A 26,271-nucleotide genomic window follows, 5' to 3' on the forward strand; every position below is an offset into this window, starting at 1 on the left:
TCCATTGTTCACCAACGTCAGAGCTAATTTTCTAGGAATCGTGCTAGCGGAGCTGCTTCCGTGTGGTGAGAGCGACGGCGCGGACATGTTCCCGCCTCTCCCTGCAGGTGAGGCTCGCAGGCTATGCTAATGTTTAGCATGTTTCTGCCCCCATGAGAGCCGCATGTGAAAACCGACACCTGCGCTCCCATTACGCTGTCTCAGGACGGCCATTGAGGCTTGTGTTTGTTTGTGTAACAGTACATTTCTCATCTCCGTCGTGTAGCCCGGCGGGAAGCGGAGGCCTGGCGCAGATAAACGGAGTGAGGGAGAAAATGGCGGACACAGCTGGAACTGCGCAGCGACACCCTGAGAGTTTCCCCAACATCTGATGGATCATTTCACGTCCCCTTCAAGTGTCTCCTCTGGGATGCAATAACTTTTAAAGAGGTTTGTGTTCATTTCACATGAAACATCTCAAATGTAAAAGTCCCAACTTTCTCACAGTGCGGAAATACGAACTCACCAAGCAAGTTTGGTATCTTAGTACACTTGAAATAAGACTAAACTAACTTAAAATAACTTTTTATCAAGTGTTTTTTGCAATGGAACTGATTTTTTCATCAATATTAATGAAATATTGACTTAAAGCAAGTTTCTGTATCTTCATGAAAAGCTACAGCTAGTTTTGTATTATTTAAATGACTAGACTACAGTACAACACAGTACGTAGTAATACTTTGTGTTTTTCCATTGTTCAAGGCCTGATTCAGGATGCACTGCAAAAACACAAAATCTTACTAAGTAGATATTTCCAGCGCAAATATCTCGGTGCATTTTAAATAATACAAAACTTAGGAGTAACTTTTCAGCAAGAAAAGTTTGTTTTATGTTAATAATTTGCAAATACTGATTAAAAAAAGGATTAGACAAAAATAGTTGGTGATATTTTCTTTGTTTTTTCAGTGATTCTACCACAAAATTACTTACAGATGTAAGAATACTAAAGAAGGATATAGTAAATGTCCCTACAAATTTAGATTAAAGATAAAAAAAAGAGCAAACACTGCAAAAACACAAAATCTTACCAAATATTTTTGGTTGAGTTATAATGCTAATAATTTAGTACACTTAAAATAAGACAAACTTTTCAGCAACATATAGGAGTTTGATTTAAGTAAATAATAGGGCTGGTTCCATTAGCAGAGTATTCCACTAACAACTATATTTTTTTTAAGTGAGTTCAGCTCGTACTTTGTAAAATCAATATTAAGGAATTATTTAATTAAATCAAATTATTTAATTAAATCAAGCTCCTATATGTTCCTGAAAAGTTATTTCTAAGTTAGTTTAGTCTTATTTCAAGTGATATTTGAACTATAACTTGACTAAAACTACTTGGTAAGATTTTGTGTTTTTGCAGTGCATCGGTTTCATCTCCGACTCTTTGTTACACATTTCCATTTAAAAAGACTCATCATGTGTGTGTTTTAATATCCATTGCCTTTATGTGGTCAGCAGCACCAAATATAACCTAATTATGGCAGCTGGGGTCAAAGGTCACAGCTGGGTGCCTTTAGGACTTTTCATCAGTAAAATGGAGGCTGTGCTGAAAATGGAGCTGCTGTGCTGGAATGCAGGAACTTCCTGTGTTTTGGCTTCTTTTGTCACTTTGATATATTTATTTAAAACGTTTTAACAAAAGAATAATGATTTTTAAAAACCTTATATATTCATTTAATTATAGTTTTTGCAGCATTTTGTAGAAATGCTTATTTTGAAGGGCGTTCAGTAAAAATCATGGTCAGTTTCCTTCATAGTGAACAGTTTTTACCCCTTTTAAACAGAGTTTATCTTATTTTCTCCATAGAAAATGTCTTCTGGCTGTGATTGGTTGTGGGTTTTTTTAGTGTATACCGTAGAAAACAACTGGATCATTTTTTTTCCGTCTCAAACAGCTGGCGTAAATAAACACCGTCATTGTAGGCAATGATGTTTTGTTCCTGGAAACCCCAGAAAGATGCCAGAATCCCACAGTGAATGTAAAACCTAACCTCATGGAAATTTCCCCAAACATCTCCAGGTGATCGGTTAGAGTGGGAAACATGGAAAAACCGGGGATTTCACTGCTTAGATGAACAGGAAATGCTTTTAAGGTAAAACGACTCGGCTCTCTGCGCAGTTTGGTGTTTTTATGTTACAGTTGGGCCGAAAGCAGCACGGCGTGATTTATATAGACCCGTTGGAGTGTGACATCACAAGATCCCGCCCCACAACTTCCTGCTGGAGGGCAAAAGGCTGCTTGCTAACAATGACTAGCATTGGTTTGAGCTGGTGTCAACAAAATGCACTAAATCAGTGGTTCTTCACCTGGGTTCGGTCGAACCCCAGGGGTTCGGTGAGTCGGTCTCAGGGGTTCGGCGGAGCGTCTGCCGCGGAGGTAAAGACACACCTGTGTAAAGTCGTGATGACGCCCCGCTTTGCCATCACTTGCTGCAGAGGATCACGTTACATTGCTTAGCCAATCAGAGGATCACGTTACATTGCTTAGCCAATCAGAGGATCACGTTACGTTGCTTAGCCAATCAGAGGATCACGTTACATTGCTTAGCCAATCAGAGGATCACGTTACGTTGCTTAGCCAATCAGAGGATCACGTTACATTGCTTAGCCAATCAGAGCTGCGGAGGAGCCCTGATTGAAGGAGCTCCACTCTCAGCAGGGATTTGAACTTGTGTCTTTATTTACTTTAACAAAACTCACCGTTTTTACCAAATTCTATAGTCTAAATCTGCTCCTTAGTCGCATCGTTTCGGGGTTGCTACTGCCTCTAGTGGTGTGGGGGTGGTAACACAGTAAAGTATTTTAGTATTTTGTGTCTCGGAGGTTGGAATAAGATGGGTTCGGTGAATCCCCATATGCAACTGGGGGGTTCGGTACCTCTAAAGAGGTTAAGAACCACTGCACTAAATCTTAAATGTACGCCTGATATATGAAAGAAAAATGGACGCAGTGCTTGGTTACATTACAACAACTCGATGACAAGGTCAGGAAACGGTGCTAATTAAGAAAAAAGGGAAGGAGGTCAGTTGTGCTAGCTTGACTATGACGACTTTAACATGTAGATGGGCTGCAGAATTTGTTGTTTCGGTTTAGTTATTAAAAAAAGGCAAACTAATAATCAACTCTGACAAATTAATCAGTACAGCAGGTGTTTTAATTAGCTAATCAACCACCGCTGTGTTAGCTTAGCTAATAGCAGCGGCAGCTAATCTACAACAACAATCACTTATTAATAATCACAAAATAAACATCGAGCCTGAAAACATAAAACTGTAACGGACTGAATGTTTGTGCTTTTTGGTGTTGAATCCTGATAAATTAACGGAGCTGTTGTCAGTCAGTTGCTATGGCAACGAGTCTGCCTTAGCGTAGCCGACACAGGGAGCGAGAAAAAAGAGCACCGGTGGTTTTCAGCTTTTTTAAACGGTTTTTCTACGTTATTTTTCTCCTTTGCTGTGGTTCACTGCACTGAATCCACACCAGCATCAGCTCCAGGTTTCATTTAGTTAATTAAACTGTTTAACCGCGTCACCGCGGCAACAAACGGTCACGCTGCAAAAGAATCGTGTTTTTGCTCTCCAGCAATTTCCGGATGTAAATAATAACATGCAGGTCAACGGCAACGCAAACGCAGCGATGGGCGACGTTCTGCTCAGGCTGTGGTCCTCTGGTCTTCTGGTCCTCTGGTCCTCTGGTCCTCTGGTCTTTTGTTCCTCTGGTCTTCTGGTCTTTTGTTCCTCTGGTCTTCTGGTCTTTTGTTCCTCTGGTCCTCTGGTCTTCTGGTCCTCTGGTCTTCTGGTTCTCTGGTCTTCTGGTCTTCTGGTCTTCTGGTTCTCTGGTCTTCTGGTCTTCTGGTCTTCTGGTCTTTTGTTCCTCTGGTCTTCTGGTCTTTTGTTCCTCTGGTCCTCTGGTCTTCTGGTCCTCTGGTCTTCTGGTTCTCTGGTCTTCTGGTCTTCTGGTCTTCTGGTCTTCTGGTCTTCTGGTCTTCTGGTCTTCTGGTCTTCTGGTTCTCTGGTCTTCTGGTCCTCTGGTCTTCTGGTTCTCTGGTCTTCTGGTCTTCTGGTCCTCTGGTCTTCTGGTCCTCTGGTCTTCTGGTCTTCTGGTCTTCTGGTCTTCTGGTCCTCTGGTCTTCTGGTCCTCTGGTCTTCTGGTCCTCTGGTCTTCTGGTCCTCTGGTCCTCTGGTCTTCTGGTCCTCTGGTCTTCTGGTCCTCTGGTTTTCTGGTCTTCTGGTCTTTTAATCTTAAAGCTGCAGGGCCGTCAAACTGGGTTGATGTAAAACTTAATAAAGACAAAAAACCTGCATCTGTTCCACAAATGCAAATCGACGCCACAGTTTGCCGTTATTATCTAATACATTTTCTTCTACTTAGAGGTGGACAGTTATCGTATCGTTTATCGTTTATTGGGATCAATTTCTTGTGATTTTTGACGATAAACTCCATGATAAAACTCTGAGTCCATGTTTTCCACCCATACTTCCTGTTCATTATTAAACATCCTTTGTCTAAAGCATAAAAACCTGATTTGTTTCTTTTCCTTTTTGCTCCGTCCATCTTGTGTCGAAGTTAATGTGACGTCAATAATGAAACCAGAGAGTTGTGGTAATTCAAACAGGCAGGAAGAAGAAAATCACCGACCGACTTTAAACATCGCTGAGCTTTGAAAAGTTCAGCTCCAAAGCAAACAACCCAAACTCTTTTCAAGTGGTTCCTGCTGCGGTCTAGTCAAAGGGTTTGATTTTTGACGGCCAGTGTCTGATTACATGAGCAGTCGCTGCAGAACGTGCAGGAAGTTTCAGCGGCTCATGAGGCCTGGAGTAAATTTAGACCAAAAAGAAACAAAAACCCTGATTGTGACCAGGCTGGACACGTCCACTCTAATCTTTATTCATCTGCTTTATTTTTATTTCCTTATGAGCTCAAAATCTGAACTTACGCTCTATTTTTATCCAGATGCTGGAGAAGTTATTGAGCCTTTAGGTTGGTGCTGTTCAGCCCGGCTGGGGGTCAGACCCGGTTCGCCGCGGTCTCGGCCTCCCTGCCCCCCACGTCTCGTCTAATTGGCTGAATCGGTTTGGAGGGAAACTTGACAAGAAGCAGGATCCCTCCAAAAATCACAATAGGTGTTTCACGTATTGTCTGCAGACAGATGTTGTGGCTGCATCTCAATGCGTTTCTCTGGACACAATGGAGGAAACACAAAGACGGCTGCGGTTTGGCGCTCAGTGCAGATGCATAATTTAAGCTGAGGAAGTTTTTCACGTATTTCAACTGGAGAAATATGTGATTTCACATTTTAACCCACAAAATAATCCGTATCAGTTGGTAAAACCAAGACTGTAATAAAGGGAAGTTTGTTTCATCCTGTTTAAAACTTCATGTGCTTGTTGGAAGGATTTCAGAAATGTGTTATTTACTTCATACACAGCAAAACGCCCAGTGTTAATTTAACTCTGAAGAGTGTGGACTATATAAACACTGAAAAAGTGTTGATATCAACTCTGTTAAGATCAACAGAGTTGATATTAACAAGGAGTTAACAACATAATTCCCAGTGTTGGTTTAACTCCCACAGAGTTGATATTAACACTTTTTCAGTGTTTGTATAGTCCACACTCTTCAGAGTTAAATTAACACTGGGCGTTTTGCTGTGTATGTAGAGCTTCTGACGCACTCGCAGCGCGTTGGAGCCGCTTCTCTCGGTCCAACGTTCAATCCTACATTAGCATCTCAATGCTAAACACGTAGCAGCTAACGCTAATGCTAAGCTCCATAAGCGATCAGCTCTCCTGATCGTTTAACCTAAATAACAGATTAAAAACTGCAAATATCTTATTGAGCTGATATGTCTGTTTATTCCAGATGTTCAGAACCCAAAACGAAAAAAGTAGAAATGACTCAAGTCAAAATAAAGTGTTTGGTAAAAAGTCTAAACAAGTGCAGAGTAACTGATCACATTATCAATCATTTAATGTTTAAAATTCATTGGACCAAATCATAAAGTTAAGTGGAAATTTGGGTATTTTAATGACAAAAACATCAATAAGTTGCATAAAAGAACAAAATCGGGCAAAATAATTTTTTCTTCCCAATCAGTTTAATTTAATGTAAAACTGATGAAAGTTTAACAGAAACTGCAGGTTTGTTTCCGTCTGTCTGGTGAATATTTGGTTAAAACATGTTTGGTTTTCCACTGATAAACCTATGTAATAAAAACTATAAGGCCCGATGGAAGGATATCGAATTGGCTCTGTCCCCAGACACCCCGTTACAGGCAGTCTTGGGGAATAAAGATGTAGGACAGATTAAACTCCAAAATGAAAATCCTTGGATAAGATCCCAATTAAAAATCTGGACAGATGTTAAACAGGAATATAAACTACATGATGCGCTAAGAATTATAAGATGGTGTGCTTACGATCCTGACTTTAAACCAAATCAAACAGACACAGGATTCCGTAGTTGGACATCTAAAGGCATAACAACACATTTCTCATTAATGGATAAAGGACAAGTAAAAGACTTTCAAACACTTAAAACTAGTTATAACCTGGGGAAACAGGATTTTTATAAATATTTACAAATACGCCATTATCTTAATCAGGAAGTTATTAGACATATAGATGAACAGGAACCAGTGCTTAAAGAAATACTAACAACTTATCAGGCCAAATCCAAAAAAGGTATTATCTCACGGTTATATAAGGGGCTTATGAGTAAAAAAACACATTCTTCTCTATATGTGAAAACAAAATGGGAAAAGGAAAGTAAAATAGAAATATCAGAAGAAAAGTGGCATAGTTACTGCATGACAGTTTGGAGATGTACCAATTCGTACTCATGGAGAGAATTTAACTGGAAATGCTTACTTAGATTTTTTATAACACCGAAACAGAAAATCTCTCATACCAGGGGGGAGCCTAAGTGCTGGAGGCAATGCGGAGACGCAGAACCCAACCACTGGCATATATTCTGGGACTGTACAATTATAAGACATTATTGGGTAGAAATACACAAAAATCTGGAAAATATCTTGAATATAAAAATACCTTTTAAATTTAATATTCTTGTTCTAGGTGACACAGAATACCTACCTAACAATGCAAAATATCTGTTTCAAATATTAATCACAGCATGTAAAAAAACTGTCACCAGACGCTGGCTTCTTCCTGAGCCTCCTACTGTAGAAGAATGGATAGAATGTGTTAACGAAATCTATCAGATGGAAAGGTTAACATTTCTAATTCGTTATCAAATGAATAAATTTATCATCTTGTGGTCCAAATGGATGTCATATGTCAACCAAACACAATATGCAGTAAATTGATTAGAAATTAAAAAGAAAGGCTTCATCCTTCAGGAAGTGTCTATTCTCAATATAATACACTTAGTTATATACATAAAAGAATGTCTCTCCAAAACAATACCCCCTGTTTCTCTCCCTTTTTTTATTTTTTTATTTTTATTTTTTTTACTTTGTTTGCTTTTTGTTGTTTTTTGTTTGTTTGGTATTGCTTTCATAAATGAAAATGTAAGGAGAAGAAATGTATCGGATCACAGACTGAAACTGTGCTTTTGTAATCTTCTCAATACCTCAAAAATAAAGAATTAAAAAAAAAAAAAAAAACATGTTTGGTTTTCATCCAGTGGGGAGAAAATCCAGAAGTTTTACTGAAGTAAGAGCAGAAAATGCAAAGAATGACTCCAGTAAAAGTGACCAACTTCTACCCAACTCTGGTTTATTCAGTAATTTAGACACAAAAATGTTTTTTTGAATTTAAAATGTTGCTGCAATAGTTTTTTTACTGACCATGTTAACCACATTACAGCGTTTAATCGAGTCCCACCGTCAATTTCTTGTTAAAAACGTCAGAATTACATCTTCTTTTCTTTTTCTTTTGCTAAATAACTTAAGAGCCCCCCCCTCCCCTCCCCCCACTCCCCCCACCCCCCCTCTCCTTCTTGTGACTCCCTCTTCTTCTCTGAATAGATTTCGGTCAGCCTGTAGGTCATCCCAGGCTGAGCAGGGAATAATTGGGCTGCCTACACACACACACACGCACACACACACACACACACACACGCACACACACACACACACACACACACACACACACACACACACACACACACACACACACACACACACACACACACAGGCTTTAAAATTTAAACCCCCGCCCCCCAGACAATAGCCACATGCAGCTCTCTGACCCGCCGGCTCTGCAGCCACAAAACCTCCCTGTTTATCCTGAGTCCTTCTTCCCTCCTTCATGCTGCATCAGCAGAATAATCGGAGTGATGAGATTAGATTATACGTGTCGTGTTTCACAGTAAATCGTGGAAATGATGCTGAGTTTTATGGATGCTAACTCTGAGCTGCGCCTGCAGGGATTATCAGTTACAACCAGAGATGGTTGGAGGTTTAAATTTCAAAGGGTTAAAGTTCCTGCTTCAAAGTAATGCTGGGAACTGAATATGCAGCCGAGTTCTGGATTTATTTAAACTGAAGGAATTATAATCTGAGTTTTATGCTTTAGTTAGAAACATAATCTGAGGTTGAGTTCAAAGGTTGTAAACTGCTAAAATCTTAACTACAGTAGATAAATTATCATGAATCCAGATTAAGTTTCACGTCTTTCAGTCAGATAAATAAATTTTTCAAGCTTTAGTTTCTTTGTGTTGCACATTTTAACCTCCAAACCTTTGAAAATAATTCTTATGATTTGGTGAAAACAAGATACTTTAAAAAAATGAAAGTTAGTTTCAAACTAAATATTCAACTCTCAGCTAGACATGTAGCTTAAAGCTAAATATTTAGCTAAACATTTAGCTTTAAGCTACATATTTAGCTTGGAGGTAAATATTTAGGTTACATAATAAATACTTAAAATTCAAATTAAACATTAGAAAACGAAATATTTAGCTCACTAGCTAAATGTTTAGCCCCAAACTAAACATATGTTTTCACACCTGGTAGATTCACAGCTGCTGTGGTTCTGAGTCAAACCAACCTGTTCCCCTCCTGGCCTGTGGGGGCGCTGCACCAAGAACCACTGAAGGAAACGACGCATAAACCTCTGAAGACGCTGACAGCAACTTCCTTCTTCACCAGATGGAAACAAGATGGAGGATTTTAGCGGTTGGAGGATTTCTCTCTAGTCTTTGGCTAAAGACCAGGAGCCATTTCTGCTGCTAATGCTAGGCTAGCAAGTTAGCTTTGGTTGTATTTACCCAGAATGCCCTGCACTTTGGTTCACTTCCTGCTTTTGGTCTCCGTCCGCTTGGTGTTTGCAATTAAACCTCCACAAACGAGCCGGACTTTCTGGACAAACGGACCGGATTGGGATTAAAGTGGACTAAGCAGGACTGGTGTGAATACAGCCTGAGACCAAACTAATCTGGATTTAAAGGAAGATGCCAACATCTTCCACAGATAAGATCATCCATCTACGACTTTTAGCAGATTCCTAATTTCAAGGCAGCAGTGCTGGATTAAGAGATAAAATCCCAGCAGTTTGATGATTTGGGGATTAACGCCCCAGCGGTAATCAGAGCCGTTTCTGCTCTCCGTCCCCCAGGTGACCATTAAAGCCACTGAGTCTCGGTGGGACTATAACTGTGCAGTTCAGGCTTTTATCTGCCGTCTCTCAGCGGCTCCTTTCAGATTCCTCACTGACCCGCAGCTCATCCCTAACGTCCCTTTTGATCGGATTATTTTAAAGAAACGGCGTCCCGCTGCTCTCAGCACCTGCACTCCAGCGGCCTTCACCTCCTCATTGAACCGCCGTTCTGGAAACTGTAGCCTTGCATCTGCTGCAGCCGAGGGACCCGGCAGAAGCCTGAGCTGCGGCCTTGGTCGTCCGAACCGCTCCGGTTTCCTCTTCATTCAGCCGGACTTCAGCCGTATCACATCTCCGCTCCCTCAGGGCGGATCGCAGCTTTGCTGGACGGCTCAAGGTGACAGGTGTGTTTAACGTTTACAGCAGGTGGGATGAACAGCAGGCCTCTTCATTTCAGGCTCTACTTTTATGTTTAAGTCACGAAACTGACAGGAAAACCTTTTGGGGGAAATCTGTAGACATGATGGGGCTTTAGGGCCTCTGGAGACGGAAAAAGAGGAGAAATTTTCCCCCAGATTTTTCCATCTTGGGGAAAAATATTTTGAAAAGTTGGAAAATTTTCAGAAAATTTGAGATTAATTGAAAACTTTCAAAATTAAAGTTATAATTTTGAGGAAAAATGTCAGAATTTGGAGTGAAAAGTCAGACTGCAGAGCAGTTTCCATTAAATATGTGTGCAAAATTCAGACAATAATTTTTATTTAAAAAAAAAAAATTCTCAAAATTCTCTAAAAATATAAAAATAAAATCTGTGTATTGAGAGTCTAAACAGTGTTTTCCTCGCCGTTTCGTCCAGAAGTAACAGGATCATGTGACTCAATGCGATAAACGTGTTTCTGTTGCAGTTTGTGAATAAAAATAGCTTTAAAAAAAAACGCCGACCTGGCAGAAAAACTTTTTTTCAGAAAACGTGAATTCTTTGGAACTTGCTGTGTTTCCGTTCGGTGAATTATTTTTGTTTTTCCGATTTGTGCAGCTTGTGATCTGGAAGCTGAAAGAGGAAAAATCAGAAATAAAACAGAGTTTTCTCTTTCTGCAGAAAACAGAAAAGGGAATCCTGAAGTCGTCGGGACCGACGGCCTGCATCGCTGCACATCCACAGAAATTAAAATTCAGATTGATCCTCGGCTCCAAGTCAAGGATTTGTGCCGATCTGCACATGTATGCAGGCTAATCAGAGCCTCTTCACGGGGTCACTCGGGGTCAGACGCTTGTGATGGAAATTTGGACGGCAGGCGTAGGAAAACAAAGCCAGAGACACTCGGCATTCTTCACGCATGAGACGACAAACTGAGCAGAAAAACTGAAGTAAGATCAGAGCTGCGTTTCGCCGACACGATAAACTTGTTTTTAGTTTCTCTGGTTAGCGCAGAGAAACCTTTTGTTTTCGGTCTTTTGTGTCGAAGCCGCTGGATGTTTGATGTTTCAGGCGATCCTCAGAGGAAACGCATCACTTCCTGTCAAATGAGCTTTTATTTTCCTAGCTGCTCAGGCTCTTAAAAACGTGACGACATTTCTCTGCAGACAGAGCGGGGCGGCGGGAAATCTTAAAACGATAAGATTTAATGATAGTTGGATGGAGCTGTTCTGAAAGGCTGACCTTTGACCCCCAGCTTCTCCTCCCCCATCCTGGTCGCTAGTCATTTGTCAAACTGATCTGATTAACGTCCAGTTTGGGAATCTGACGACGACACACTTCAGGATCGGGACAAACCGCCTTTCAGCATCTCTGCAGGGAAACAAACGGATGGATTGTTCTGGAGAGAAACGGAGAGATGGAGAGACAGAAGGAGAGAGAGGGAGATGAGGATGGAGGGATGGAGAGATGAAAATACAGAGATGGAGAGACAGATGGAGAGAGAGGGAGATGAGGATGGAGGGATGGAGAGATGAAAATACAGAGATGGAGAGACAGATGGAGAGAGAGGGAGATGAGGATGGAGGGATGGAGAGATGAAAAAACAGAGATGGAAAGACGGAGACACAAAGAAATGAGCAAACAAACCATGAAAACATCAGGTAGCTTTGGATTCAGCTGCTGCTTGAGCTTTCCTGACAGCAGATTATTCAAAATTTGGTATGGATGGTCTTCCATACAAGATCATTTACACACTTTTTATCAAATGAGGTTAAATTCAAACCGTAAATACAAGAACTGACTAAAATGGGATGGATGGACGGACGGATGTCAAAGTCAAGCTAGCATAACTGAGCTACTTTCATGTTTTTTTTTTTTTTGTTAAAACATTTTAAAACGTTTTTAGTAGCATCTCTTTTTATTTTATAAATAACAGTTTAAGAATTGGTGCGTTATGTTGCCAACTTGACAGCTAAAACCAATGACAGAGGTATATGGAGCTACATTGGGACAATAAAGTCCCAATAAAAAAACGGATCAGAAAAGAAAAGTAGTTAATGACTCAAATTTAGCTCCGTACAGCTCAGCACTCCGGGAGATTATGGCTTAATTAATTTTTTTCACAGATTTTTACCTTCAGAAACCAACTGGACATCAAACTTGAGCAAAACTGAAACTTTCCTGAACCTGATTAAGAATCACATTAATGTTTCCTCAGTGTTTCCATAGCAACCCGTTTCACTTTGGTGACGCTGTGAGGACGCATCCAGGTAATGTGACAGGTTAGAGTCCAGGAACATAAACAGTAATCAGACACACACACACACACACACACACACACACACACACGCACACACACACACACACCCCTCCCCACACACACACACACACCGTGCACAGGACCGCCCTGCAGCTCATTATGTCTGCGTTTCCTCCTCTGAATTGAGTTGTGGAGGTTTTGGGGGATGGAGCAGGGCAGAGTCTGGTGACCCTGAAGAGCGCGACCTCAGGCGACGTTTGAAGAGTTAAAGACGGCAGGACGGGGGTTTGGGGGGGTTGCTCAGAGCGGCAGGGGGCGGGGGCGTCAACACACAGGGAGGGAAAGTAACTTCTTGATGCCGCTTCAATTCCTCCCCTCTCCGCTGGAGATTTCGTTTGATTTTACCAGAAAAATAAAACTTTAAACCGTTTCTCTTTGGTTTTTCTCACAATTTTGACTTTGATCTCAGAACTTTTACTTTTTTTCCTCAAAATTCTGTCATTTTTTTCTAAGAATTCAAAGTTTTTCCTAAAACTGACCAGATTCCTGAAATAAAGATAAAACATTTTTATTATTAAAGGATGATGAGACGGACCCTGATGTAGCCGCCTGCTGTGTGTTTTCTGAACATTAAAATCATTTTGGCTGAGCTCCTGTTTCATCTGCTGAGCTCCTGGGTTTTGGTTTCCCTCCAGAACCTCTGGTCCGCAGTGAAACGCCGGCCGGACGGCCTGAGCAGCTGCCTCGGTCCGGTTCAGTCCAGCCGGGCGGCGGCGCTCAGCTGTTTACCCCCCAGGGTGTGAAATATCTCTGGATCAACACAGCGTGCTCCAAAACAAACTCCTGCATATCAGTTTACTCAACACTTTGCTTGTTTGTTTGATTCAGTGAAGAGAAAAATGTCTGCAATGGTTCTTTGTTTTTGGTAAATGTTAGCGATTTAGCTTCAGATGTGAATTTAATGAATATTAAATGTATTTATTAAAAATTGGTAGGTTTTTGTTTGGTTGATGCAAAGAAAAAAAATTGTTTTGTTAAATATGTTAGAAGCAAAATGTATGGAGTCTGGTTTGTGCCCAAAAATAAAATTAGTCAATAAGGACATAAATGATTAGGGCCACAGAAAAATAGAAATTTTGTTTATTCTCAGAATCACCACTTTATTTTCAGAACTCTGATCTGCATTTCAGATTAAGACTTTTTCTCAATTCTGATTTTTTTTTTCTCAAAATTCTCAGAATAAAGTCAGAATTTATTTTTGTTGGCGCTGATCTTCTTCCATGTGAATAGATACATTAATAGAAATATATGTACATGTATTCATAGATCTATTTCTGCATTGTCTCCATGTGATTGATGAACCTGACTTTTTGAGAAATTGATTTTTGCCGTTTCTAATGCGATAATTTAAAATTAAAAAACGTGGCTAAAGTCAGGAAGAAGTTCTTCCCCAAATATTCAGGGCAATCCTGGAACAACTGCTGTTTGAAATTGGGCAAGAAAGAGTTACAATTGAATTGTTGAGATCAATTCATGTATTAGAATGTCCTAGTCAAAGTCCAGGCTGAATCCAACTGAGAACCAGTGGGAGAACTGGTTCTGTTCTGATTACAAATTCATGCCACACTTTTCAGAACATTTTGTTCGTTTCTACGCGCTGCTTTGTGTTGGTTTATTACCTCATGAATTGAAGTTTGGTTGTGATTTGACGGCTTGTGAAAACGTTTGATCACTAATAGTTTTTTTCCCCAAAGCACTGTATATTTGATTATTCCCATTCAGAACCACTTGAACTGCAACAAGTCTTTTAAACATTCCCTCTTTTCAAAATGAGCAAACAGTCCAGATAAAGGCCCGGCATTGTGGAGGCTCGGAGCTTTTGTGTTTTCCTTTTGAAGCTGAGCTTTCCCTCCGCGCTCAGGAAAACGTGTTCACCCCGTTTTCTTTTTCTTTTTTCTCTCTGCTGAAGCATTTCTGGCACTTGGCAGCGTGAAGCCCTGCCAAATGGAAGAAAAAAACCCGACAACACAGACGGAGAGAAAGAGCAACCCTCAATCAGGAAGTGGCAGCTTTTTAGCTGCGCCAAAGGAATCAGGCAACTTCCTGGTCAGGTTGCCATGGTTACTGGAAACTCGGCCAGCTGCCGTTAGCCGTTAGCTGCTAGCGGCGACGGTTAAGACGGAAGAGTTAAAGGCAGACTGACTTTTAAATGTAAGCAAAACGTCATTGCTGTGTTTAATGTATGTTTCTGTTTAGAGTTTTTCTACAACAGCGTATCGAGTTGTTTCTACTAGAAAATTTCGGAGATTAATGTCAAAATTTTGTCGTTTTCCCTTGATTGTAACATTTTCCTACAGAAATCGAAATGAAAATATGGGGATTTATATGATGTTTATATTTTGGTGTTTCTCCGTGACTCCGGTAAGTAAACTTGTAAACATGTTCAAAATGATATCTGCGTCTGATGCAGTAAAAAATAAAATCTGTAAGTGTATAAGGAGTTTTCATTCACAAAGAGGAAGTGACGTCATTGTGTTTCCTGGTTGCCGTGTATTTTTGTCATAGTTTCTTATTTTTTTTGGTCTCAAAAAGTAAGTTTTTAAGTAACTTACTTTTTTATCGACAATTCATGTATAGGAAAAAGAAAAAACATACTTTCATTTTTAATTATATCAGTTTTGGTCTACCATACTTTAAGTAACTTACTTTGATGGATTCAATACGATTGAATCCATCAAACACTCAAATTTATCCAGGTTAGAAAATATGACTAAAATGATGATATGGTTAAGAGTCTCTTGCCTATTAATTGTACAGACATAGAAAAACTCTAAAATCGAGTCAGGTGGAAAAGAGGTTTTTGTTTGCTGCATAGAAACTGAGACTGGGCTCCACTGATTTTATTTTGGGACACCAGAATAAAAGAGGATGGATTTAAATGAGCCCTTTTCAGCTTTCTATTAACAACAAAATGCAACAACAACAAAAAATATTTAAAAACTGCATCTTTTCTCTTACGCTTCACTGTTGCAGTTGTTGCTGCTCTGTTGTATAAAATAAAATAAAATCGTGGCTGAATCCTCAGAAAAATGAGTAAAAACTCGGTGGGTTTGAAAACTGAATGCACATAAAAGATTTTATGTTTCTCAAAATGTCTGGAAAGAGCTGATTAAAATTCTGATTTTGTGAGCTGCATAGATAGTTTTCAGTGTTTCCAGCAGTGAGTGAAGGCCTTTGTGTGGCTGTGGCTAACAGGTTAGCTGTGTGTGTAAAGGTAAACACAGCTGGGGAGCCTCTCCACCCCCCGGGGCCTCATTTATCTGGGTGTTTGCTCAGAAGATGCGCCCTAATCTTCCCACAGAGACGAAACTCTGTCCACAACCACAGTCCTGCTGATTCCTCCATCGTTAAACTTGGAGGATCTTTGTGTCTACAGATCTCTGTGGGTGGCAGGACTCTGAGATAAACTCATCATCACATAATCGTAGCAAACTTTTAAAGAATCTGATGAGCGATTTTCTTTCTGCTGAGAAATCAGGAATGTTTTTTTAAATTAGGTTTTTTAGGTGAAATGCATTATTGTCTCTGTCCTGTGTAGCTTATTGATTACAGTAAACTGTCCACTACTGGAAGCTAAACCTCTGTTTCACAGCGCCATCTGCTGGTGATTACTTTGCATTCCTTTTTTTAATATTTATGGTTATGGGTTTTCTTTCCACTTATATCTGTTTTATTTAAATATATTTAATAGATGTATGTACACACTAAAATAATCAAAAGACGCGTGAACAACATTCCTGGCTATCTAATATGGAGGTCCAAACCTGACAATTAAAACTAAAAGTAGAAATATATATTTTTTGTTTTTCCTTTTGCTTATACATACACTGTTGTTAAAAAAATATATACGTTTTGCTTTTTTGATTTCCCTATACACACATTTTTGTTAAAATACATATATTTGATTTTTCCCTTTTCTTACACATGCATTTTTGACCAAAAATATGTTTATGAAAAGAGGAAAAAACAAGAAATATGTATTTGTTTATGACAATTCATGTGTAAGGAAAAGCAGAAATACATATTTCTGCTCTTATTTTTAATTATGTCTATTTTGGTCCTCCATATGCATAAGGAAAAAGTATGGTAGACCAAAACTGATATAATTAAAAAAGTATTTTTTTTCTTTTTCCTATACATGAATTGTCGATAAAAAATATATAGAATTTTAGTTTTTTCTTTTTCACATACATTGTCAACAATATGTATGTTGTGAATGTATCGACAAAAATGAGTGTATAATAAAAAAGACAAAACAAAAAATATATATTTCTGCTTTTATCTTTTAATATCAGTTTTGGTCCTCCATAATCTAACATGGTAAAGCCGCGTACTTACTGATATATTGTTTGTTTTTTATTACTAGTTTCTGGACAAAAATTAGGACGTATCAAAATATGCAAGGACCCATAAAAGAATAAACTGACCTGTCCTTTATATATAAAATTACAATATACATTTTATGACGTTTTAAAACTTAAACCTATTTTTAAACTGCGCTTCTTCTCGGCTTCCGTTGACGTCGCCTAAAAACGTTTGACGTCAGTATAACAACAACCTGTCATGACAGCTCGAAGAAAGAAATCTCCAGAACAATATTTTATATGAGCACTTATAAAGCCACATCCACCTGAATGTGAGATTCGCCCTTAAAGGTAAAGTTCCGACCCGACGGATTATCGGAACAAATCCGAACTTAAGCGGACCCGAGCGGGTGTGGGCTAACTTAGCGTTAGCTTATGTCTGTTTTGAGGCGGCGTTGTGGTGAAAAATGCCTAAAAGCGAGGTTCTGGTACCGATTGTCTCGGATGGAGAGCGGTATAAGCTCATGACGTGGATCTTAAATTGTGAATTGTGTCTATATAATCAGAACCGGAAGAGCTAGCTGAAGCCGAACTCAGATTCTAACCGACATATTAGCCTAGCTAAGTTAGCTTAGCATCGGTGTGTTGTCTCCAGGTTGACTAAAGTTAGCGGCGTTGCCTCTATTCTGGATGTGATGACAACTTCAGCAGCTATAACATCCATGATAATGATGCGCAAATGAGTTATTGTTTGCAAATTTAACGAAATTTTAATGTGAATAAGACGCATTGAAAGTGTTGGTGGGGGTGTTATGTTATCCAGATGGCTAGCTGCCCATTTAATCTAACTGATGCCCGTGTTGTGAACAGTTGATTCAGCTGCCTCGCCGTGTTGTCCATCAGTCTGCACAGTCAGCGAGTTAAAGTAACGCCGTGCGGGTGGCGTGGCGTTGCGTGGCACCCAGAGACACGCATTGCAGGTGCGTTGCAGCGGATGCTAACCAGCACTGTGTCTTCATTGTCCCCCAGTTTGTGTGCGATCCAGGGCGGGCAGGACATTCCGACACCTGCCACCTAGCCAGCCGGAGAGACGGGGAACAGGATTGGGAAGCAGGGCGAGGCGGGCCCCGCGGAGCCGGTGGAGAAGATGGCCGGCAGCCCCGAGAAGAGCTCCACCGCGCAGGAGCTGAAGGAGCAGGGGAACCGGCTGTTCCTCTGCCGCAAGTACCAGGAGGCTGCTTCATGCTACAGCAAAGCTATCGTGAGTCTGTTCCACCAAACACATGTCCATGCAGGTTTTTATCAAAACTAAACCACAAAATCCGACGATTTTTGTGTAATAAGCAGAGTTTTGTAGTTACATTTACTCAATTACATTCACCTGAGTAACCTTTGATAAAATATACTTTTAGAAGTATATTTACTGTGAGTAATCTGAAGTATTTCTACTCTTACTTGAGTAAAAATGTCTTTATTTTCTACCCACTGAAGGAAAAACAAACATATTTTAACCAAAACTTCACCAGACAGACCTGCGGTTTTTATTAATGTTTCATAAGTTTTTTATTGAAAGAAACTGATTTGAAAGCTTTTTTTTTGTCTGATTTTGTTATTTCTTGTTACTTCTATGAATTATTGTCATTTTGGTCCTTAAAATACTGAAGTTTTCACTTAACTTTATATTTTGTTCCATCTAACTCTGAAGATGTAATTTTTAAATATTAAATGATTGATAATTTGATCAGTTACTCAGAACTTGAGTCAACTTTTTACTCTCATGTGAGTAAAAGCATGTTGAAGTGGTGTTACTCTTACTTGAGTGTAATTCTTGATTTCTCTACCAATAAGTAGGTTATTTTTGATATTCCTTAAGCGATATAACTATACATTGTTCCAGAATTTGTTGCCAGAAACGCTGATATTGTTGTTTTGCGATCATTTTCAGTAATATAAAGACAAAATGATCTCAAAGATCATTTAACACTGGAAGGCATTTTAAATATCCAAAATAAACAAGCAAAACTATAAATAAAATGAATTATGAAGTCTCTGGAAACAAAATTGTCCTTCAAAATAAGAGCTGGTTGAGACCAAAACATCAGACTGGAGACTTTTTGGGAGAGAGAAAAATGATAAATCATGTAAATGGAAATTATTGAGCTCATATTAATTATCCTGCGATTAATTGATTTATTGCAACAAGCCTGGTCTCAAAATGACAACATTATCGTTTGTCACAATAATTTGTGACATGCATAGTAGCAAAGTTAATATATAGACAGTAAACTGTTCAGTCCTAATAATAATCTCTCATCATCACCACAGATTGTTTATAATACAACGACTGATGGTGAAACTTTATGTAGCTGATGATGTCATCACAGTATTTACCAGAATGATGGTTTCTGCATGGGGATAGTTTATTGATCCGTTGTGTTTCTGCAGCGTCCAGCTGAGTTTCTCTGTTTCCTTCAACCTGCAGAACCGTAATCCGTCGGTGGCGGTGTACTACACCAACCGGGCGCTCTGCCACGTGAAGCTGCAGCAGTACGACAAAGCTCTGGCAGACTGCAAGCACGCGCTGGAGCTGGACAGTCAGTCGGTCAAGGCTCACTTCTTCCTGGGCCAGTGTCACCTGGAGCTGGAGAACTACGACGAGGCCATCGGCAACCTGCAGAAAGGTCGGAGGAAACGCCGGAAATAAACGCACAACGTTTTCACTTCCTGTCTCATTTCTGTTAGAGATCTGAGTGTTCTGCACTCAGAGGACCCAAAGATCACACTGCAGTCAGAGGAGATACTGGAGCAGGTTTTTACTCTGAAGTAAAAATTAGCCGCCCAAGAAATTCCTCAAGGAAGATTCAAAAGCATTTGGTGAAAAGTCGACTGAGTAACTGATGAAATGATCAAACACCCTGGTCCCTCGTGGGGTGAGGAGGTTCTGCTGCCTCACCTGGACCGGGTCACCTGGAGACGGGTCACCTGGACCGGTCACCTGGAGACGGGTCACCTGGAGACGGGTCACCTGGACCGGTCACCTGGAGACGGGTCACCTGGAGACGGGTCACCTGGACCGGTCACCTGGAGACGGGTCACCTGGGCCGGTCACCTGGACCGCCAGTCTGTCGCAGCAAATGATCAAACATTTAATATTTAAAAATTACTTCATCAGGCGGATCCAAATTATAAAGTGCTCTCCTTTAGTGAATATTTGATCAAACTATGAAGCTTGATGAATTCTGGGTAGACAGTTAAATATTTACGTACAAATTGGGTCTTTTTGGTTTAATTTCTGCTCCCTGTTCTTTCAGCACATGGTCTTAGTTTGAGTCTTCGCTCAATTGTTTAATTGTTTCAGCCCTAATGTTTATGAATAATAAAAATATTTGGCTGATCACTGATGTATTCAGAGAAAAATCATCTGATTCTGGTCCCTGATGGATCGGTGCATCCAGCTGTAAATAAAACATGGCTGCTCGCGTTCAACAAGCTTTCGATTGAGCTATTAGCTTTAGCATTCAGCCTGAACTCATTTTCTTCATCCTTTTGATGTCATTTGTAGCTTATAACCTGGCAAAAGAGCAGAGGCTGAATTTCGGAGATGACATCCCGAGCGCGCTTCGCATCGCCAAGAAGAAACGCTGGAACAGCATCGAGGAGAAACGCATCAACCAGGAGAACGAGCTTCACGCCTACCTGACCAAACTCATTCTGGCCGAGAAGGAGAGGTGAGACTGGACACGCTGCAGAACGACACGCTGCAGAACGACGCGCTGCAGCACGACGCGCTGCAGCACGACGCGCTGCAGAACGACGCGCTGCAGCACGACGCGCTGCAGAGCGACGCGCTGCAGCACGACGCGCTGCAGAACGACGCGCTGCAGAGCGACGCGCTGCAGAACGACGCGCTGCAGCACGACGCGCTGCAGAACGACGCGCTGCAGCACGACGCGCTGCAGAACGACGCGCTGCAGCACGACGCGCTGCAGAACGACGCGCTGCAGAGCGACGCGCTGCAGAACGACGCGCTGCAGCACGACGCGCTGCAGAACGACGCGCTGCAGAGCGACGCGCTGCAGAGCGACGCGCTGCAGCACGACGCGCTGCAGAACGACGCGCTGCAGCACGACGCGCTGCAGCACGACGCGCTGCAGAACGACGCGCTGCAGAGCGACGCGCTGCAGAGCGACGCGCTGCAGCACGACGCGCTGCAGAACGACGCGCTGCAGAGCGACGCGCTGCAGAGCGACGCGCTGCAGCACGACGCGCTGCAGAACGACGCGCTTCACCTCCAGAGTAAAACCTGGACACTCTGAGTTTAAACCTGGAGACTTTGTTGTGTTTTCACAGGGAACTTGAAGAATACAAAGAGAAACAGGATGACAATCAAAATGGAGGCGATGCTGGAAAAATTTCATCTAAACATGTGAGTTGTTTTGTTTATATACTAGGACTGCTGCTGTATGGAGGACCAAAACTGACATAATTAAAAATAAAGTCAGAAATGTATATTTTGTTTTTCCTTGCAGAAATATTTTTAAAAATGTGTCGAGTTCTGATGTCTGATTTCCTTCCTCCTATTTTTATAATAGTGATTAATCGATTGCAAAGTTAGTTGATTATTTAAACGATCGATTAATCAGAATTAATTGTTTCAGCCCTACTGCTTTTATCCTTTAAAACTTAAAGAAATAATGTTTAAAAATGCTGAGTGTTGACGTCTGATTTTCTTCCCAATTCATCATATTGTGATTAATAAATTACTAAATTAGGTGATTATTTAAATTGATGAATCGTGGTTAATTGTTTCTGAATTATTATTTGTTATCCTTTAAAAATTGCAGAAATATGTTTTAAATGCTTTTGAGTATTGTCTGATTTCTTCTTAATTTTGTCATAATGTGATCAATCAGTTATTAGACTAGTTGACAATTGTTTAAATAATCGATTAGTCATCATTAATCGTTTCAGCCCTGTTATTTATTTCTTCTTAGCCTTTTATATTTAAAATGCTGTTGAGTTTTAATGTCTGGTTTTATGTCGTCTTGTTGTGAAGGAGAAGTATTTACTGGAGATGGAAGAGCTTTTCTCTCAGGTGGACGAGAAAAGAAAAGTGAGTATGGAGAAAGATTTTCACTTCCTGTTGGTCGTGTTCATTGGTAAACATGTTGAGATAAATACCACAAACACACAAAACAGATTTAATAGTTTTATTTGTATTAAACCAGTAAAACATTATGTGTTCTTCAGTTTTACTTTTAGCACCAACGGTTACCATGGAAACTATTTCACAGCGCCGTCTGTCAGCAGACAGATGATGATCTGGATTTAATGAACCTAAACTCTTCATCACATCATCATTTTGAGCCGAACGTCACTTTTATCTCTCTACGCGTTTTTCTCTAGAAGCGAGAAATCCCAGATTACCTTTGTGGAAAGATCAGCTTTGAGCTGATGCGGGAGCCGTGCATCACGCCCAGCGGCATCACCTACGACCGCAAAGACATCGAGGAGCATCTGCAGGTAGAAACGCCCGACAGACGGTTTCAGGTCTCTGGTCAGGACTTCCTCCAGCGAACTGCAGAGAAACAAACGGCTCCCACAGCTCGACGCTTCCTGCTGGGCCGTTGTCTGGTTATCAGATGATTCTTAATGAGACTTTTGTTTACATAATTTGGACCAGTTGGACCTCAAACCTTTTTCACTTTTGATATCTGAGGTTTAGTATCGGCTCGTACTAATCCGATACAGAAAAACTGTTTTAGAAAGCAGGATGTGGCATTTGCTTTAATCCGATTAATCGATTAATCGTCAGAAGAATCGGTTACTAAAATAATCATTAGCTGAAAGCTCAGCTCTATAAGTATGTTTTTTTTTTTAAGCAAATGGTCTTTTAGTCCAGTTAACGATTAATCGATTTACTAGATTAGTTGACGATTATTTCAATAACTGATTAATCGGATTGGTTCAGCCCTGCTTAGAGCAATAATTTAGCCAAATCTTACAAAAAATATACACTGCTCAAAAAAATAAAGGGAAAACTTAAACAACACAATATAACTCCAAGTAAATCAAACTTCTGTGAAATCAAACTGTCCACTTAGGAAGCAACACTGATTGACCCGACCAGGGTCCCCGTTGTCAATCAGTGTTGCTTCCTAAGTGGACAGTTTGATTTCACAGAAGTTTGATTTACTTGGAGTTATATTGTGTTGTTTAAGTTTTCCCTTTATTTTTTTGAGCAGTGTATTTTGTATTTTAAGATAATAAAAATAGCATTTTTAAGAGTTTTTATATTCTGGTTAGAAATTAATCGATTACTAAATTAGACTATTACAATAATCGATTAATCATGAAAAATATGCAGAATGTGGTATTTGATTCTATCTGATTAATCGTCAGAATAATCAAATCGTTAGCTGCAGGCGTAGAACTTTAGACAAATGGGCTTTAGTGACTAATTACTGAACGAGTTTAGGGTTATTTCATGATTAATGGAATAACTTTCCAGATTAGATCCTTTTAAATCACTTCTTAAAACTCATTTTTACTCTTTGGCATTTAATTGATGTATTGTTTGTCATTTGTGTTGTCGTTCTTGTACTGGTGCAGTTTTATACCCGTTTCAAAGTGCTATATAAATAAATTTGACATAATCATCAGAATAATTGATGATTAATCAATTTAAAAAATAATTTAGTTTCAGGTGTTTTTTCAGCAAATAGCTTTTTTTATTCTCCACTTACTGATTTTTGCATTACTAAATGAATTGATGATGACTTCTATGATCGATTAATCGTCTCGGTTCTAAAAGGTTTCTGCCCCCAGACGTAATAGCTCTGTATTTTGTGGCTCTGTGCAGCGGGTGGGCCACTTCGACCCCGTGACCCGGAGCCCCCTGACCCAGGATCAGCTGATCCCCAACCTGGCCATGAAGGAAGTGATCGACGCCTTCATCCAGGAGAACGGCTGGGTGGAGGACTACTGAAGCGCCCGGCCCGTTTCCCCGTTCAGAACCTGGACGACACAGACTGTAGAGAAGCAGAACAGCCTCACTGCGGACCACCAAACCGGAGAATCACTTCTTCTTCTTCTTCTTCTGCAGTAAATCTTCTCTCTCCGGCTCCGAGGCTCAGTGTTAGCCGCCCGCTGCTCCCTTTAAGTTCACTCTCTTCCTCTTCATCCTCCTCTTCGTCACGCTGTTTGTGGGTCTCAGATCGGGCGACCAGATGGCGCCCAGGTCTCCGTCGCCCTCCGCCTGCTTTCTCCGGTTCTCTGAAAGCGCCGCAGTCCAGCGTTTCCACCAAGTATCAACACGGAAGACGGACTTTTTGTGTCGGGATCCATAAAGACGTTGGAGTTTTATTTGATGTTTCATCCAAGTATATTTTATGTATTTTTTCATGAAAATCGGACCATCAGTCACTAAAATGCCAAAAAGCTGTTGACTCAAAGGAAAAGGGAGCAAGTACCCCTTTCTTCCTGCAGGTGGCGCCTCTTACACACCTGTCCCCGTCACTTTACTGTAAAACGTCGAGTAGATTTAAGTAGATCTCGTCTCCTTGGCATATCAATCACACCCCGATGCAGACAATTAAGATAAGTTGAATGTATGGTTTCTATATTTCTTTTTTTTTTAATCGGAACAGTTTAAGGTTTCGGGAAAAACCTCAAACTGGGATCAGAAGATGAATTGCTGCATTAAAACAAAACATTTCCACGTTGCTGGATATGAAACGCCTAAATGTTTAACGCTGAGACGCTCAGCTGTGGCTGCGCTGTGTTTCCAGGAGGGTCGCATCAAGCATGAAGTGCATTTCCTTGAACTAGGACAAATCTTTGCCCCGTCAGACAGGACTCGAGGTTCAGATGCGCCACTGCCCCGGCGTCCGCCACCTAAAATAAAAACATGCTGGAAGAGTGGGAACATCTTTGTCCATACCTCAGTCCAAGTGTTTTCTGGCTGGATTTCCAGCATTTCCTGTAATAAAACTGCAAACACAGAAAATATTTTTGGTTTAGTTTCTGGTGCAAATATCTTAGTAGACATAAAATAAGACAAAACTAAGTAACAGGTAACTTTTCAGCAACATATAAGAGCATTTCTACATTTATAGAAATGTAAAAATGTATCTGTCAGATTTTAATGAACCATTTTTTCATATTATAAATGAAACAATCCAGTAGAACTATAAATATTAGGAATCATTGACTCAACAAGCTCCTATTTCTTGCTAAAAATTATTTACCTATTACTTAGTTTTGTCTCAATTTAAATATATTTGCACTAAAACTAGGCAAACAGCCTCGGTTATGTTTTGTGTTTTTGCAGTGTAAGCATCGTTAATGTTTATGCTCATTTTGTTCCTTCAGTTGGTAAAATGGCTCTTTATACCAGATAAATCCAACATCCTTGAAATGAAGGAAATGATTCCTTATTGATGATGTTTACACTGCAAAAACAAAATCCAACCAAGTATTTTTTCCTAGTTTCTGGGGCAAATATCTCAGTACGATTGAAATGAGACAAAACTAACTTTTCAGGAAGAAATAGCATCTTGTTTTGAGTGAATAATTCCTTACTGAGTTCTAGTTTTATTAGATTATTTGACTTGTAGAAAAATATCTTGTTATAAGGGAAATAATCCACTTTTTCATCAATATGAAAGAGTTTCTGACTCAAATCAAGCTCCTATATTTTGCTAAAAAGTTACTTATTTTGTGATATTTGCAGCAGAAACTAAACTTAAAATGTTTATGTTTTGTGTTTTTGCAGTGCATAAAAGGAGTTTTCAACCCAGTGCTTGGTAGTTTACAGCTGAATGTGTCTGCTGAGTTCGGTTTTTGTGCTGAGGTTCAGACTTTGTACATAAGTTGCTGGTGTTGCTCAGATTTTAGTTCATGAAAAGTTAGGATTCGTTTCTTTGTCTGGATAAATCCTAGAAATTAATAAACTGTATTAAATGTAGATATGTTGATAACATGAAGGCCTGGTTCTGTTTTCATTTTTGAAATATTACCAAACCGGTGTCGCAGCGTTTCCCGTTTTATCCACTTTTTCTCTCCAGTCACGAGGCAAAATGGCAAAAACGTTGAACTATAAGCCAGTTACTCAGCAGGTCGTTGCTAGGCAACCAAAATTGGGGGCGGGGGACTTGGAACTGCTTCTTTCCCAGCAGGTCGTTGCTAGGCAACCAAAGAGCAAGCGAGTTACTCTACTCCACCGATCCAGCTCATTTCTGAGTTTTCAAACGAAGAAAACATTTTCTACAAAATTTCTGGGTTTTTCCCAGCAAAATGTCAACTTTTCAAACAGAAATTTCCTTTTTTTTTTCTTTAGAAAATGTCTGAGTTTTGTTATTTAAGAGTTTTATTCTAGCAAATTTTCAACATTTCATACTCAGAAATTGTCTTTTTTCTAGAAAATTTCTCAGATCTGAAATTTTGAGATTTTTCTAGCAAATGTTTGATTTTTCAAACTTTGAAATTTCCGATATTTTTTGAGAAAATTTGAGATTAATCTCAAAACTTTAGATTTTCTACTAGCAAATTTTCAACTTCTCAATCTCGGAAATTTTTGATTTTCTTTCTCAGATTGATCTCAAAGTTTCTGAGTTTTATTCT

At 40.0% G+C, this 26,271-nt stretch overlaps 1 protein-coding gene across 3 annotated transcripts; it reads left to right on the forward strand.

Annotated features, from left to right (window-relative positions):
- On the forward strand, nt 1–25,634 carry stub1 (STIP1 homology and U-Box containing protein 1). 3 transcript variants are annotated; one of them, XM_008436370.3, is made up of 10 exons: nt 1–107; nt 266–429; nt 14,253–14,494; nt 17,677–17,908; nt 19,130–19,328; nt 20,210–20,375; nt 20,998–21,073; nt 21,704–21,760; nt 22,054–22,170; nt 23,510–25,634. In XM_008436370.3, the coding sequence occupies exons 4-10, from the start codon at nt 17,795–17,797 to the stop codon at nt 23,633–23,635; spliced, it is 855 nt and encodes a 284-aa protein (XP_008434592.1). In that variant the 5' UTR covers nt 1–107; nt 266–429; nt 14,253–14,494; nt 17,677–17,794; the 3' UTR covers nt 23,636–25,634. The 3 variants fall into 3 exon arrangements, with proteins under 3 accessions (XP_008434592.1, XP_008434593.1, XP_008434590.1); XM_008436371.3 differs by lacking the exons at nt 1–107; nt 266–429; nt 14,253–14,494 and adding an exon at nt 14,535–14,704; XM_008436368.3 differs by lacking the exons at nt 1–107; nt 266–429; nt 14,253–14,494 and adding an exon at nt 16,841–16,998.
- The last annotated feature ends 637 nt before the right edge of the window (nt 25,635–26,271 follow it).

This window comes from Poecilia reticulata, chromosome 19 (genome assembly GCF_904066995.2).
Source record: "Poecilia reticulata chromosome 19, P_reticulata-male-v2, whole genome shotgun sequence".
NCBI lineage: Eukaryota > Metazoa > Chordata > Actinopteri > Cyprinodontiformes > Poeciliidae > Poecilia > Poecilia reticulata.